This window comes from Notothenia coriiceps, unplaced genomic scaffold (assembly GCF_000735185.1).
Source record: "Notothenia coriiceps isolate Sejong01 unplaced genomic scaffold, NC01 NC01_scaffold00003521, whole genome shotgun sequence".
Taxonomy (NCBI): Eukaryota; Metazoa; Chordata; class Actinopteri; order Perciformes; family Nototheniidae; genus Notothenia; species Notothenia coriiceps.
The window spans coordinates 272030-285401 of record NW_011336222.1 but is presented as its reverse complement, the minus strand read 5'-3'; the positions used below and the strand labels follow the sequence as shown (position 1 = coordinate 285401).

The window sequence follows — 13372 nt, the reverse complement described above, 5'->3', positions numbered from 1 at the left end:
CGGTCGGCCATTTATGAACAGATGGATTTATGTTTTCTCTCCTAATGATTGGGGTCATCTAGAGGCGACAGCTCGCTGATCCAAGATCTGCATTGGTGTTCCACTGTCTTGCTGGTGTGAAAAAGCAAAGGGAGACCTGGGAAAGATGCCAACGGCTGTAGAAAAAAGTGACATTCTTTGAAATATCCACCCTCCTCGCTCATTGATTCATTTAGCTGAACTCCCTCAAACCCCTCCCACCAAGGAGGGCAGATATAATCCCCCGATGGAGGGAGAGGACGACTTTGCGAAAGGATGGAGGGAGATTCAGAGAAAAGAAGGCAGAATAAAGACGTCGGCAACTCCTTTTTGAGGCAAGTGAACTTGACAACAAATGTCAATGAGCCTCCAGTTCGAATCTCAAGTCAGCGTGGGATTATTTGATCTATTGATTGTAACAACATGGCAGAAGTCTCTCTTGCCATCTGTCTGAGGCTGCAGCATAGAGTAGAGTAAGTACAGTACAAGGTGAGAGGACCTTTTTGGATGTTGAATGCTTAAAATACAAATCCTCAGTTCTGCCAGCTGCTGTCCCGCTGTTTTGTGTCACCGCGTCTGCTTACGACAGTTTCTTCTCTTTCTTTTTGTTGTCTGTCTGTCTCACTCTCTTTCTCAACTCTTTTTCTGACTCCACCTCTTTCTGTTCCTCCTCTCTCTCTCTCTCTCTCTCGCTACAGCATGTCCCTCCCTTCCTCTTTCTGTCTCTACACCCCCCCCCCCTCCTCCCCTCTCTTTTCTCCCCTTGCCTCTTGGCAGCAGTGCCAAAGTGGGCAGTCGGACCGAGGCAAACACAGCACAGGGCAGAGCAGAGGGCGATCCAAAGGCTGGCGAATTGATTATGTGTGTGTTTGTGTTTTGTGTTCTCCGTCTGTGGGTTTGTCTCCGTTTTGGGCACACCAAACTGCAAGTAACGTGAGTGTATAGTGTGTCTGTTTTCTCTTTTTGCTGTGCTCAGTGTGTTAGAAACTGTGGCTTGTGTGCGTTTTCTGTGTTTGTGTTATAGGGCTATGTTAGAGCAGGCGTCCCTCTGTCACCCTGTGTACGGACAGACGCACTCACGCCAGTAGGAGGGGATAGTGGGAAGGGGGTGTAGCTCACAGAGGGTGTGCTCTACTCCTCTCTTTTCCCTTCTTCCCGCCATCACGGCCCTCTTCTCCTCCAGTCCTCCGGCCCAGCCCGGCGCTCACGTACAGGCTCCAGGTATTTTTCTATTTAATCCTGCGACACCTCTTCCCATCTTTTTCACAGCCCTATAATCTTCTCTTTCAGTTCTCTCGCACTCTTCTCTGTCCTTCATCATGGTCTTCCTACTGTAAATGTGTCTATCGTCGTCCGTTGCCACGCTGTACTCCAATCGCCGCCATTTTGGCTCAATGGACATAACAGTAGGAACTTTTCTGGAGCTCAGAGGGACTCCTCGACTCCCTGCTGTCCATCTTCTTTCTCCTGCTTCCATTATGTCTTATTTCTCTGTCCCTGTCGCCCACTTCCTCTCCCCGGTCTGCTCGAGGTCAGCAGGCTCTGACAGGGAGGTAAACAGTGGTACTGTGGCTTTCTGTACCAAACAGGTGACTCTGTGTAGACTGGCAGGAGGAGGGAAAGGCCCTTGGTTACTTTCTGACCTCAGAAGGTCGACCGAGAGAGTTGTTGTTGGGTTCACGTCAGCACCAGACTATCTGCGGTCAAAGGACAAGTGGGACACTTGGAAGTCTCTTATCATCGCGAGCCGTTATGATAGCTCGTACAGGGGCAGTATTGACTTTGTTTCCCTTCACACGCTGCTTGAGCTTTCGGCCACTGTTAAAATTCAAATATGTGGCAGTATTTTCACAGTTTGTTTGTTTGTGCTTGACTTTTATATTTCTGAAATCTCAAGGTGTGACAGTTGGTTAAAAGGTGGTAACTGCCTTGACCCACTGCGTCGGAGGTTACTGTGTGTACGAAGCTTTGCACTTCAGAGGAAACTGATGCAGATATGAAACCGACAGCTAAAAGGAAATGTTTACTGTTGTTGTTCTGCAGTAGATCATATAATTTAATCAGTGAAGCTGTTGATTTCTTTTTATAGAAGAAAGCATAGGGTAGCATTTGTCAGATTGATATGTCGTACTCAGAAATCTTTGAATTTTAACCTGCATTTCTGATTTCAGTCTTAAGTTAGAGGCCTGTATACCCTGAAACAAGAACATAGTATCAATGTCTGTATGAGTCAAAACAGGATATGCAAATGAACGAAAAACCAATTTGATCTTTCAGGTACTCTAACTGCTGCCTAATGTTAATACTTTATCTGGATCTAAATACGGTTCCATGTTAAGATGGCGCCTTCGTGCCACGTGTTTGTGAAACTGTGAATATGGGCAGACCCTTTCAACATGCCTTTCAACATGCCCCTCACAATTCATGGCTATTTTACTAATAATTATCTGGCTTCAGCAACTGTGACTTGAAATCAGCATTGGCATTCGACAGCTAAATAATTAACAAAAAAATAACCTTTCTTGATGTATATCGACATGACAGTGACGCGAGGAAAAGGTTAAGAAAGTAGAAGCTGTAGAAAAACAGTGAGAACAAGGGTTACAGAGACAGAACGAGAGGTAGGAGTGAGAGAGCTCTTTCCCCGCCCCTCTCTTATCCTCAGATGAACTTGCCGTGTTGCCTCATAATGTTTCTGAGTTTTTCTCCTAGAGGCAGTCAGGCTTACTTCCTGCATTCAGCCTCAGCATAGCTGATTGGTTGATATCTTGGCTGACCAGCTGCGGTTTACAGCGAGGCAACAGGAAGTTTCTCTTCTCATGCAGGAAGCTGACGCTGCTTCGTCCTGACATAACCTGATTTCACTCTTGCACGCTAATCTTTGTATACGAGCACAAATATGCATGCATGTATGTGAGCGTTTGTTTGTATGGCCTGCTCTACGTTGCACTAGTGAAGGCTGTAACATGTGGGCGTGTAGCAACATGCCAGGCCAGGCATCTGAGCTTTCAGAAACATTTGAAACCATGGTAACCACACATCTCATCAGCACATCGGCAAAAGCATAGACAAGTGGAGAAGAGGAGAGGGCATAGAGTGAGTAAATGAAGAGGAGGAGGTAAACCTTTGATCTACGTTATCTTCGTTCAGTGGTTTTGGAAACACATCTGGCCATCTGGGTAATTGCAGGCTATACTTTAGCTAATACACCAATGACTCGGATATTCCTCCTCATTTCTTTTATCAGATAATACCTCTCATTCTCTCAAATAAAACCCTATTTATATACGTATTAAAATGCATTTTCTATAGTTACATACCAAATCTTGTAGATTTAGCAGAGTGTGTGCCCTGCCACCTTTTTTCATACTCATTTCGACGCAGCTCCACTTCTATGGTTGAAATGATTGTTGATAGTCAAAACAATGGCTGCCTTATAGTCCTGTTTTATTTTAGGCATACTATCCTTTTATCCAACACGTTGCCTGACATGTTTACCTTGCTCTGATGCCTTTGAGCCTTGTGTGGAGCCCTTTACTTTGCATCACAGAGCAGTCGATGGCAAAGGACCGGAAGCATTTTTTATTTAATCAGGCTTTAATAAATCAGGATCAGATACAATTAGCTTCTTTCATGTGCACAGTTTAAGCAACTGTGCTGTGTCTTCCAGTGTGTGTAACTCCATGCATATGGCAGCGTATATCCGTATACATGTAAATACACGAGCATGAGCCTTATGTGTTTGCGCTTAGTTAATGAGGATATACAGAGTGGGCACCTTGCCAAGTGGGAAGACGCTCAGAGCTCCTGTCCTTCGTCCTTTAATGTAGGAAGCTGGCATTCCTCAGGGAGTGAGGAAGATGAAAAAGCATCTACAATAAAATCACCATATCACTCCTCTGAGGATCAGCCCTCTCTTTCGTATCTACCATATGCCTCGATACAATTTTTTTTCTCCAGAGTAAGACTGGACACGAGTAAGACAAGACATCCATTTGCATCTTTTTAACTGTGGGAATTCTTAATTCTGCCGTTTATTGTGTGGCATACTTCCTCTGCCAACTCCAGCTCCCCCACTGCTCCTCCTCCTCTTTGCCCACCATCACCACCTCCTTCCTCCCTTATTGAAATTCTGCCTGGCACACAGACACTGCCCATTCTTGGCACAAAGCTCAGAGAGAGAGAGAGAGAGAGAGAAACACAGGAACCTGTACCAATCGTCTGGTGCCCCCTCCGTTGTGTCTGCCAAGCATTCATCCCATCACGCGGACCAAGGGACCAGGCAATCCAATAGGTATTTCCCTGCCTTTGCTTCCTGCTCAAATTTGCTCCAATTCTGAGGAGTTTTGTTGGCAACTGAGTCTGCTGTGTGTATTTGGGGATTCGTTGATTAATTTGTGTGTTTACGTCGTTTGTATTGGGTGAGGAATGAATCCGCGAAACCTGCATCCTCCAACAGTGTCGGGAGGAAGCTACGGCCTATTGCTTCCACAATGCGATTTGATTCTCGCATGGGTTTGGATGTGCTATAGATGATGAAGTTGCAGTGTTTCTTTGTGTGTTTTGATAGAACAGCATGTTGATGTAAAAAGTCAGTAGAATAACCGTTTAGCAGGCATTTTTATTTTAACTATAGATATTTTGATCTTTTTTTGTAGGTGTTCACTTTTGAATTTTCTCAAAAACCCTTCATATTTTATAGTTGTGTCAGTGTTATAAAAATGTACTCATTTAAAACCAATGTCTTGTGTTGAATGCCGGAATTAGATTTAGGTAGGGGCTTGATAGATGTTGTTGCTGTAGATCTGTTTATTATAGAAATTACATTTCCAGTGCTACAACTGACATGGGGTCTTAGAAAACCCAGAAGAAACATGTGTAACTGTTAACAAGAGATAGATCCTGAAACAGGAAATTGTATCCAGAAAAAACATATCCTGGTTGGTCACAGCAGACGAGATTAACTCAATAGGCCTCTTTTTTTCTTTCCCCTGTCTTTCTTTTAAGATCCTCTGAGCTGCCCCACTGGCTGAAGGCTCATTTATTTTGGAGCTGTTGACAGAGAAAATGATTTGCCCCACCAAGCCTTGTGTGCCCCTTTTATGTGCCATGTCAAGTCCACCATCACAGACAGCGCCCAATAGAGATCACATTACTGACCGAGATTGGCCTCTGTGTTTGCTAAACAGTCGGGAGTTGTGCAGGGAAAGAGATGCCAATTTTCGCAATTAACCCAGAAGCACAAATTTCCCCACTAGTGTTTAATGTGTATGTATTTTTCATTGGAGGCCATGCTCAGTCCTGTTAAATCTTCATTAGTTTGACCAATTTCCCCCCAGTACTCTGTGTCATCTCATTATTAGTCTGTCTTCCAAATACAGCTCCAGTCAAGGGACGTTTCCCGGCGACCGAACAGAGCTCGTAGATCTGTCACTGGCACGGTGGCAGAGTTGGGCATCATGCCAACACACCCCCACCCCCTTCTGTCTGTCTGGTCTTCTTTAATCAGACTAGCAGGGTCTACTGCATGCTAACTATAGGCTGGCCTGGACCATGTCTCAGGGGTTGTGGCTGTATGCTAATTTATGCAAGCAGTGTACCTCCTATTCCCTTCTCTGTCTATCTGAGGCCAAGGTCTGGCATTTTAGTCTGGCACTCGTTAACCCTTCAGTAGCTGCCATGTTAACTGGCTGGCCCATCCCAACCTTTATCCCATAAGAGTGGAGTATTTAGCTCTGTGACGGGGAGCATAGTCTCAAATAGCGAGATTAATACAAGTTAAGAAATCAACTTGTTTAGTGCCAACTTTTTAATCGAAACGAGGGCGGATCTGTTAATCGCACCAGTGGCATATATGTACTCCTCCTCTGTGAACTTTTCCTCTGTCTGATAAGTGTTGTTACAGTTTTTCTCTTACTTTGTATCCGTGACTGTGAGCGCATCGTTCGGTCTCTTGGCTTCGTCTCTGTGCTTGGCACAATATTGATTCGCCATCACTGTCGATAGAAGAGACACTTTTTCTTCATCGTGAGATAGCATCCTCGGAAAAAAGCGGAAAGGTGGACCTTCTAGTGTTTTTAAGCAGAACTAAAATGGCCGATGAACGCCATTTTGTGGTTCCTTGTTGTGTTTTGGGGGGCAGAATCCCAGCCTTGTATTCAATCAGAGGCAGCTGGTGGAAGCCATATTTGCAGGCATCTGTGTGTGTACCACCGTCTGAGAAGCAGCAGCCAGCCTACACAGGGATAGCCCACTGAAATGAGCTCAGTTTTTGGCCAAAAACGGAAACGAATTCCTGGCACAGAGTCGAGCATTTCTTTTTTCTCTCTTTCGATCACATCCAAGTCTCAGGAAGCCAGTGAGTTGTTTGTTGGGCTTTTGCACATTAGTGCTCTCACTTTCCGATGTCTGCTAACCGTTAAATAATTTGTCTTTAATTTATTTTAATGGAACAAATTCCTTTACGACATTTAACACTGTATCAAAAAAAAGAAGCTGGTTTTAATGGTGAAAATGTGCCGATAAACATAATAATCTTTTGTTTAGATTCATAGACATTTCTCTAAAATCTTTTAAAGAATTGTTGTCATGAAGCAATTTTCAGACATAAGTTGTTTTATTAAACGAGTTCCAGGAACACAGAAATTAAACTGAAATACAATTAAGCTCTTTGAGTTCGGACCGTCATAAATATACACTCAAAAAGGCAGTACTACCCAGTTTTACCTGGCATGTATCTTACAGAGAATGATTAAGATAACCCCCCCTGTCTTTTTTTCTATGTACCATTGCAGGAAAATGACTTTTGGGGATCTTTGATGCGGAAGCAACGTGAATGCTGTCCTTGGGGCTGAGGTAGTAGATTGAATAGTTGTGGGGTTTTGTAACCTCTTTTTGAGATAACTATACAATCTACTGTCTTTCCCAAGGAGACAGCTGAGTCAGCCACTCACCGACTGTCATCTCCAGATGGGCAATCCCGCTTCCAATCAAAACTTGGAGTTGTCAACATATTGTGAAGCATTGTTATCTGTGTGCAGGTTAATTAGCTTGGATGTTCCCGAATAGGACGTGGACGTGTTTGATTCGGGCTCTTTCAGGGTGAGGTAGTAGGTTGTATAGTTTGGTGGGTGGGACTGCACCCTGCTCAGGTGATAACTATACAGTCTATTGCCTTCCCTGAGGAGTCACTGAACATGATTCCTCAACACACTCTCATTTTTGTATCGCATTTATTTGTAGATAACAGGAAGAAAGAGCAAGTTATATGAGCAGAACAAATGTACACATGAAATGATTGAGGCTGTAAAATGACTGATATTATGTACATCTGTATAAAGTCTTACTTGATTAAAATGGGTTGTTCAATAATCAGTGAATGTGAAAGTGTTTGTCAACTACTATGATGGTGTGATAATTTGTGTACAACAGCAGCTAGTGAGTGTGTTAGTCTACAGCATCCTCTAGTGGAAACTAATGATAGCTTTGATACAAATAAAGTCAGCAGACAAGGAGCAGACACTGATTGTAATGGCAAGTAAGAGAATGCATTTTTTTCAAACAAACAAACAAACAAACAAACAAACAAACAAACAAACAAACACTCTCTGGCTGCCAGTAGTTTCCCAGTTGTTTATGTGTAATAAAGTCTCAAATATTTGTTGGATTGAGTGGTTTTCAGATTTTTTGTGTGAGTGGGCAATAAAACCTTACGAAAAAGTATAATGAACTCCAAACTGAAACATAAGGGACTTAAAAAGCATGTAGTCCTTTGTTAGGGTGTGCTTTTCCCTCCTGATCCACATGTCTCTATGTGATTGGCTCGGCTGCTTTTTATTGATTGGCAAACTTGCTTGTCCCCATGGCAACAGTTCAGCCTCACAATGAAGCGTCTCCATATTTGACTGTAGGCCTGTTGGATTTTTGGGATGCGACAAGCGTAGACCACAGGGTTGACTGCTGAGTTGGCATGAGACAGGAGAATACCTGTAAAATGGATTAGCTATTATCAGATTTCACTGCGACAGCTGGTAAGTGGTGTGATCAATTATTGTGATATTTGAAAAGAATACCTACTTCAGACTGTAAGTACTAGAAAAGATACCTGCCTGTATAGAGTGTCCCCCGTGTCACAGCTTGTGGACCCTGAAACAGCAGCAGGCAGTTCATCAGGTGCAGAGGAATCCAGCAGCCGGCAAACAGAATGAGAACCAGAGCCAGGGAGCAGGCAAGCCTCTTCTCCCTCAGCAGGGAGGCCTTGGCCTGGGGACAGCTTTCCTTTAGACGGCCCTGCAGGCTCCGGAAGATTTGAGTGTAGAGGAGGGTCATGACCAGCAGGGGGGCCATGACACATCCCAGGAAGTTGAAGTAAACCATAAAGGGGAGGGAAATAACTGAGAGGAAGGTGCAGGGTGGAGAGATGGAGGAAGAGGAGGATGTGTTGGTGAAATCTGATGTTAGAGAGGAGTAGTTACGCCAGCCAAACAGAGGGGTGAACCCAAGTATGCAGGAAAGAGTCCAGCACACAGAAACAGCCATCCATGTACGCCTTTGTGTGGCCAGGGCTTTGTATCTGAGGGATAAAACAGAAAGAAAGATTGTTTCTACAAATCAAGCAGCAAGTATAAAGATCCTTAGCTGTAAATCAGTTAGACCTTACCTGAGGGGAATGTGTAATCGGAGGTATCGGTCCACAGAGATAGCGAGCAGTGACAGCACAGAGGCCTGAGTCAGCACGAGCACAACACAGCTGAGAAGTAGGCAGAGGTCAGGGGTCACACTCACCCAGCCATCCAACAGGACAGCCAGGGGCACGGCCGCCACACCCACCAGGAAGTCAGCCACTGCCAGGGATACGAGGAAGCAGAAAGTGGGCTCTCGCAGGGAATCCCGGATGCCAATACACACCGCACACACCACCAACGCATTGCCAAGGAAACAGGAAATTGCAATCAGCACTTCTAGTACTGTGTAGGCCACCCAACTCCAGTCAGTCATCACGAAAGAAGAAAGTCAGAGAAGCTGAGAAGTTTGATAGAGAAGGTTTCCTTGAAGGCCGTGGAAAGTTATGTCCAACATAATCCTATGGTTGTCATTTTGAAAAACTGTTCCTCCACGAATTCAGCTCTCAGCTTCAAATGACCGGAAATGTAATGAACGGAGTATTTTTATATTCTACAGGCAAGCGCTTTTCTGTGCACGCACAACAGGCGTGCACTCCGTAGAGACGCCATCTGTATTTCATCAGTTGGTAAAAAGGCTTTTCTCACACTGACAGTTGTGTCTCAATAGACTTAGAGGAGACACATTCTAAATGAGTCACGTCACATTCTTCACACAAAGATGTGTTTCATATTTTCAGTGGTACTCAACTCTTAACTACATACAAATACTGATAATACAGGGTTTGAATACTTAAATATGTAAAGCAGATGTATTTAAAACATGAGATTTTGAAATATATTATACTATGTATGAGCAGCAATCAAATTCTGTAACTATTTGGACTATCCTATATGCTGCTTGATCGATCATAGGGCATTACAATGATTTTATAAGTTAGGTTTTTACGTTTAAAATAAAAATAAAAACAAAGATGTCAAACAAGTTTAGTGAAGTCAATTATGTAATGGTCCCCTGTGTCACATGTTTTTTCAGCATGTATGTCTGTGTCCCTGTCATTTGACTATGAAAATGTATTGTCTTTACTGTGGCAGCATAAAAGACAGTCTCTTCTCTGATGTGTTGAGTGTGTGTGTCCACTCTGTGTGTTACAGGACTGTTAGGTTACTGATTAACAGGCTGGTTGTTAGAGGCGCTTTTTCAATGCATGCTTACTTTGCATACCATTTTGTTTTTTGTGGGTGTGTGTGTTTGCTTCAGTTAATAATCACATCTGTGTTTGCTTAGCTGATATGCACTACATAGTACATCTTTGTTCACACAAATAGACAGGCAGACAGACAGACATACAGTCAGATCAACAACATCTAGAAACAAATTCTGTTTTCTGAAAATATTTTTATTTTATTTTGATTTAAAAAAAGATATTTCGACACAAGTAAATAATGTTTTACAAAACCCAATTATGTTAATAATAAGAAGCAATTTTATTTGTTTAATATCTGCAATGCAGAATCATATAAAAACAGAAATGCACACCTTTTAAAAAAAAAAAAGAATAATTGTAATTCTACTTATGAAGTAGATATTATGTGATAACCTTTAAGATTTACATATGTTTTAATGCCAGTCATAAATACATCTTCTGGCTTTTCAAATACTTAGTATTAATTTATTTTGACTTATAATTTACAAACAGAAAGGTTATGAGAAAGGATGATAACCGGAAGACCATCAGAACATCCTTTGCACTTATTCCATTGATATGCCTACTCATCATGCCTCCTACACTGAATGAGAGTCTCCTTGAAGGCCTCTCAGTGTTTTCTCATCGAAACGGTAGGTGAGCTTTCTCTTCACCTTTTTTATCTCGCCTGTGCGAGAGTAGTTCCTCAGGGCCCGCGCCATCTTCTGGTAGGTCATGGTCTTGCGATTGCCCTTCCTCTTGCCCCACAGCTGTGCCAGGCGCTCCTTGTTTTCAGAGGAGAACTGGAACGTGCCAGAGGAGGATTGAACCCACCAGATGCAGCTCCGCATCGATGGAGTCTGGAGCATCTCAAATAGAAACTGGAACAACCGCTCCTTCCTCTTTCCTGCCAAGGAGAAAGGGGATGTAAATACAAATATGAGGTGACAATGACTCACATGTATATAAACCCAACACAACATAAGACCTCAAACTAAATACTTAGATGTTTTTTGTAGTGTAGATATGTGGAAGTTTTGTAGAGTTTTGCTGCTCATCTGCACATGTTTTCAAAGATTAAAAGGCTTTATTGTCATATGCACAATAGCTTCATGTAGTTTTGGCAATGACAGTCTTAAGTCCCATGGTCCTCGAACAAAAAAACCTACCCTAACATAGTTAAGAAATACAAATAAATAGAAGACCTGCAATGTGTTTGTGTGTATACCTGAAAGTGGGGCAAGAGGCAGGAGGTCTCTTTCAATTCCTCCTCCCCTGTCAGACAATGGTGACGGGGAATCTTGGTACTCCTGGTACTGGGAGCCACTGGACAGCGAGTCTGAGTCAAAGTATCCAGGGGCCCCGTAGGAATACGGAATGTGGTCCTGAAGCAGACGCATATTAAACATATTAATAATTTACGAAAGTAAAAATATATGTTGGCACAAACATATCATGTTGGCAAAAGCCAACTTTGTCAAACACAAGAAGTCTATGAAAATATCTGATCTCTGCGATATACAGAATCACATACAATCAGAAATTGACACATTTTATTTTAGGAACGATTTAGGTTCTACTTATAAAGTAGATACAACGTTCTAATGCCAGAGTCTCTTAATCATGAATCAAAGAGTCTCATGTGTCACGGTAATGTTTTGTTATATCTAGCTATGATAAATGGTAATCAAGCTTAAATGTACTAAGAAAATAAGGTCCTTGAACTCACCCATTGGTTGTCATGGGGACTAGGCCAGGCTGGATGCAGAGCTTGCTCGTCATATTCCTCGTGAGGAGTGTGAGAGTGCCACTCATACGGATGCTTGCCTGACCAGCTGTTCACTACGGAGAAACAGTCAAAACATACAGTTAGAAGAAAATAAATATACAAGCACAAACTTAATCCAATTTGTAAACCTGCCACACTAACCTGTGATCCTGGTGCCCTGGTGGGGGTGTACGTGTGTGTGTGGAGACACAGTGGCCGGAGGTGAAGCAGTAGTGTGCGCAGGATGGACCTCCATAGAGTGCTCCTGCAGGTACTCCTCGATGACCTCCAGGTCCACCTCAGGGCAGGAGGAGGGGGGCGCTGCGCTCCAAGCGCCCCGACCTGCGCTAAGCCTGATCTCAGTCACATAAGCCATCTGACAAACAAAGAACAGGACACAGGCTTTCAGAAATATGATTTTGAGAGAGAGTTTGTTGCATGGAAAACGGAAAACACTTTGCATGATGGGTGGCATTTATCTCGGGTCAGTCATAACCTGTGTTATTAGCAGATCAAACACCTGCTGTGTTGTTATTCTTCATGAAACACCCATTGTTGTTTTGTTGTGGTGTACTTTTGAGATTCTGAAGATAAGGGATGCACTCATTCATCAACTTTTAATGAGCTGTGAATGTTCCATTTTTTTACATCATTTATAACAGAAGATAACATATTTTGTCCATCTACCATAGACCTTCACTAACAATATGAAGCAGTGAACTGTCTATTTAACCTGAGCTGTGGGCGATGTTGGAATTATGCCAGGTAACAACAGTGACAATTTGTATTTGAGTTTGACTGGCAAATTTATGCAAGTGTTTGTGCTTTCACTAACACAGGTAACATTCAGGTAACAGTGACGTGTGTTAGGTGTTTTCTTCAGAAATAACCTTTTTACCCTCATCCAACACAATTAATTTACAGTAAACACAATTGTATTTTAGAGCAAACTGTTATTGAAACATCTTACTGTATACATATAAACACATTTCTGTCATTCGTGGTGTAAAAACATCCAAAAAAGTACATCATACACACTTCTTAAAATAAATGAAATATCACTCACCGTCTCCAGATCTGCCAACATACCTAAAGAATAACCTGGAAAGAAAAAACACACTTGTGAGACACCAGAATCAAAACTCACAAAATGAAGTGAAAGCAGCTGTCACACATACTTCTCTAAATGATCTGATAGGCCGTCACATGACAGCAAAAGACAATAAGTAAGAGCCTGAATGAATAATGAAATGAACATGATAATATCTGTACCTTATTCAGTCAGAGATGACAGCTCCTGTGTCTGGTAGAGTCAATGTACTATCCTCAGGCAGGAGAGAGAGAGGGTGGAGACATTGGTATCTGAAAGCCTCACCTGAGTGATGCTCCACCTGAAATTGCACCTCTCTTATAGTCTTTGCACACTTTTGGCCAAGCCCCTTGGGAGTGGTTTACAAAATAAATGTTTTCCTTCTCAGCAGATTGCAAATAACAGCTACATATTTATTAACTGTTTTAAGCTATCATGGAATCAAAACTTGTGGTATATTTGTGGTTTCTTATCATTTCATTCACAACATAGAAGATATTTATTGGAAAACTCAGCACACTAACTGAAATATTTGAATGACATCTTTACCCATATGGGTTATGGGTGATGATGAAACTGTTCTCAAAACAATGTTACTGAAATAATGCCAACAAACTCATTAGTTACTGAGCAAAATTAGTGTAAGGTCACCTATTCTGTCGATATAATACCTTATGATACATGATAG

At 42.4% G+C, this 13372-nt stretch overlaps 2 protein-coding genes and 1 long non-coding RNA gene across 4 annotated transcripts; 1 reads left to right on the top strand and 2 right to left on the bottom strand.

The window, feature by feature from the left end:
• The first annotated feature begins 761 nt into the window (after positions 1-761).
• On the top strand, positions 762-7677 carry LOC104941553 (uncharacterized). The gene is made up of 3 exons (XR_797910.1): positions 762-951; positions 1043-1239; positions 6813-7677. It is a non-coding gene; the product is annotated as an uncharacterized lncRNA (long non-coding RNA).
• LOC104941554 (adenosine receptor A1) lies at positions 7592-9616 on the bottom strand. 2 transcript variants are annotated; one of them, XM_010766662.1, is made up of 3 exons: positions 8678-9616; positions 8123-8590; positions 7592-8004 (listed from the first exon to the last, which is right to left on the bottom strand). In XM_010766662.1, the coding sequence occupies exons 1-3, from the start codon at positions 9013-9015 to the stop codon at positions 7728-7730; spliced, it is 1083 nt and encodes a 360-aa protein (XP_010764964.1). In that variant the 5' UTR covers positions 9016-9616; the 3' UTR covers positions 7592-7727. The 2 variants fall into 2 exon arrangements, with proteins under 2 accessions (XP_010764964.1, XP_010764965.1); XM_010766663.1 differs by having other exon boundaries at positions 8127-8590.
• A 565-nt stretch (positions 9617-10181) lies between these two features.
• Positions 10182-12957, bottom strand: LOC104941552 (transcription factor Spi-B-like). The gene is made up of 6 exons (XM_010766660.1): positions 12867-12957; positions 12661-12695; positions 11757-11970; positions 11556-11668; positions 11055-11211; positions 10182-10733 (listed from the first exon to the last, which is right to left on the bottom strand). Exons 2-6 carry the CDS (start codon positions 12679-12681, stop codon positions 10426-10428), a joined length of 813 nt encoding a protein of 270 aa, XP_010764962.1. The 5' UTR covers positions 12682-12695; positions 12867-12957; the 3' UTR covers positions 10182-10425.
• Positions 12958-13372: the final 415 nt, after the last annotated feature.

Coding starts and splice junctions, on each gene's coding strand:
- LOC104941554 (XM_010766662.1), bottom strand. CDS start 9,015: ATGACTGACTGGAGTTGGGTGGCCTACACAGTACTAGAAGTGCTGATT. Junction 8,591..8,677: donor CGATTACACATTCCCCTCAG/GTAAGGTCTAAC, acceptor TTTATCCCTCAG/ATACAAAGCCCTGGCCACAC. Junction 8,005..8,122: donor GGGACACTCTATACAGGCAG/GTATCTTTTCTA, acceptor TCCATTTTACAG/GTATTCTCCTGTCTCATGCC.
- LOC104941552 (XM_010766660.1), bottom strand. CDS start 12,681: ATGTTGGCAGATCTGGAGACG. Junction 11,669..11,756: donor CCAGGGCACCAGGATCACAG/GTTAGTGTGGCA, acceptor GTTTCTCCGTAG/TGAACAGCTGGTCAGGCAAG. Junction 11,212..11,555: donor GTCCCCATGACAACCAATGG/GTGAGTTCAAGG, acceptor CGTCTGCTTCAG/GACCACATTCCGTATTCCTA.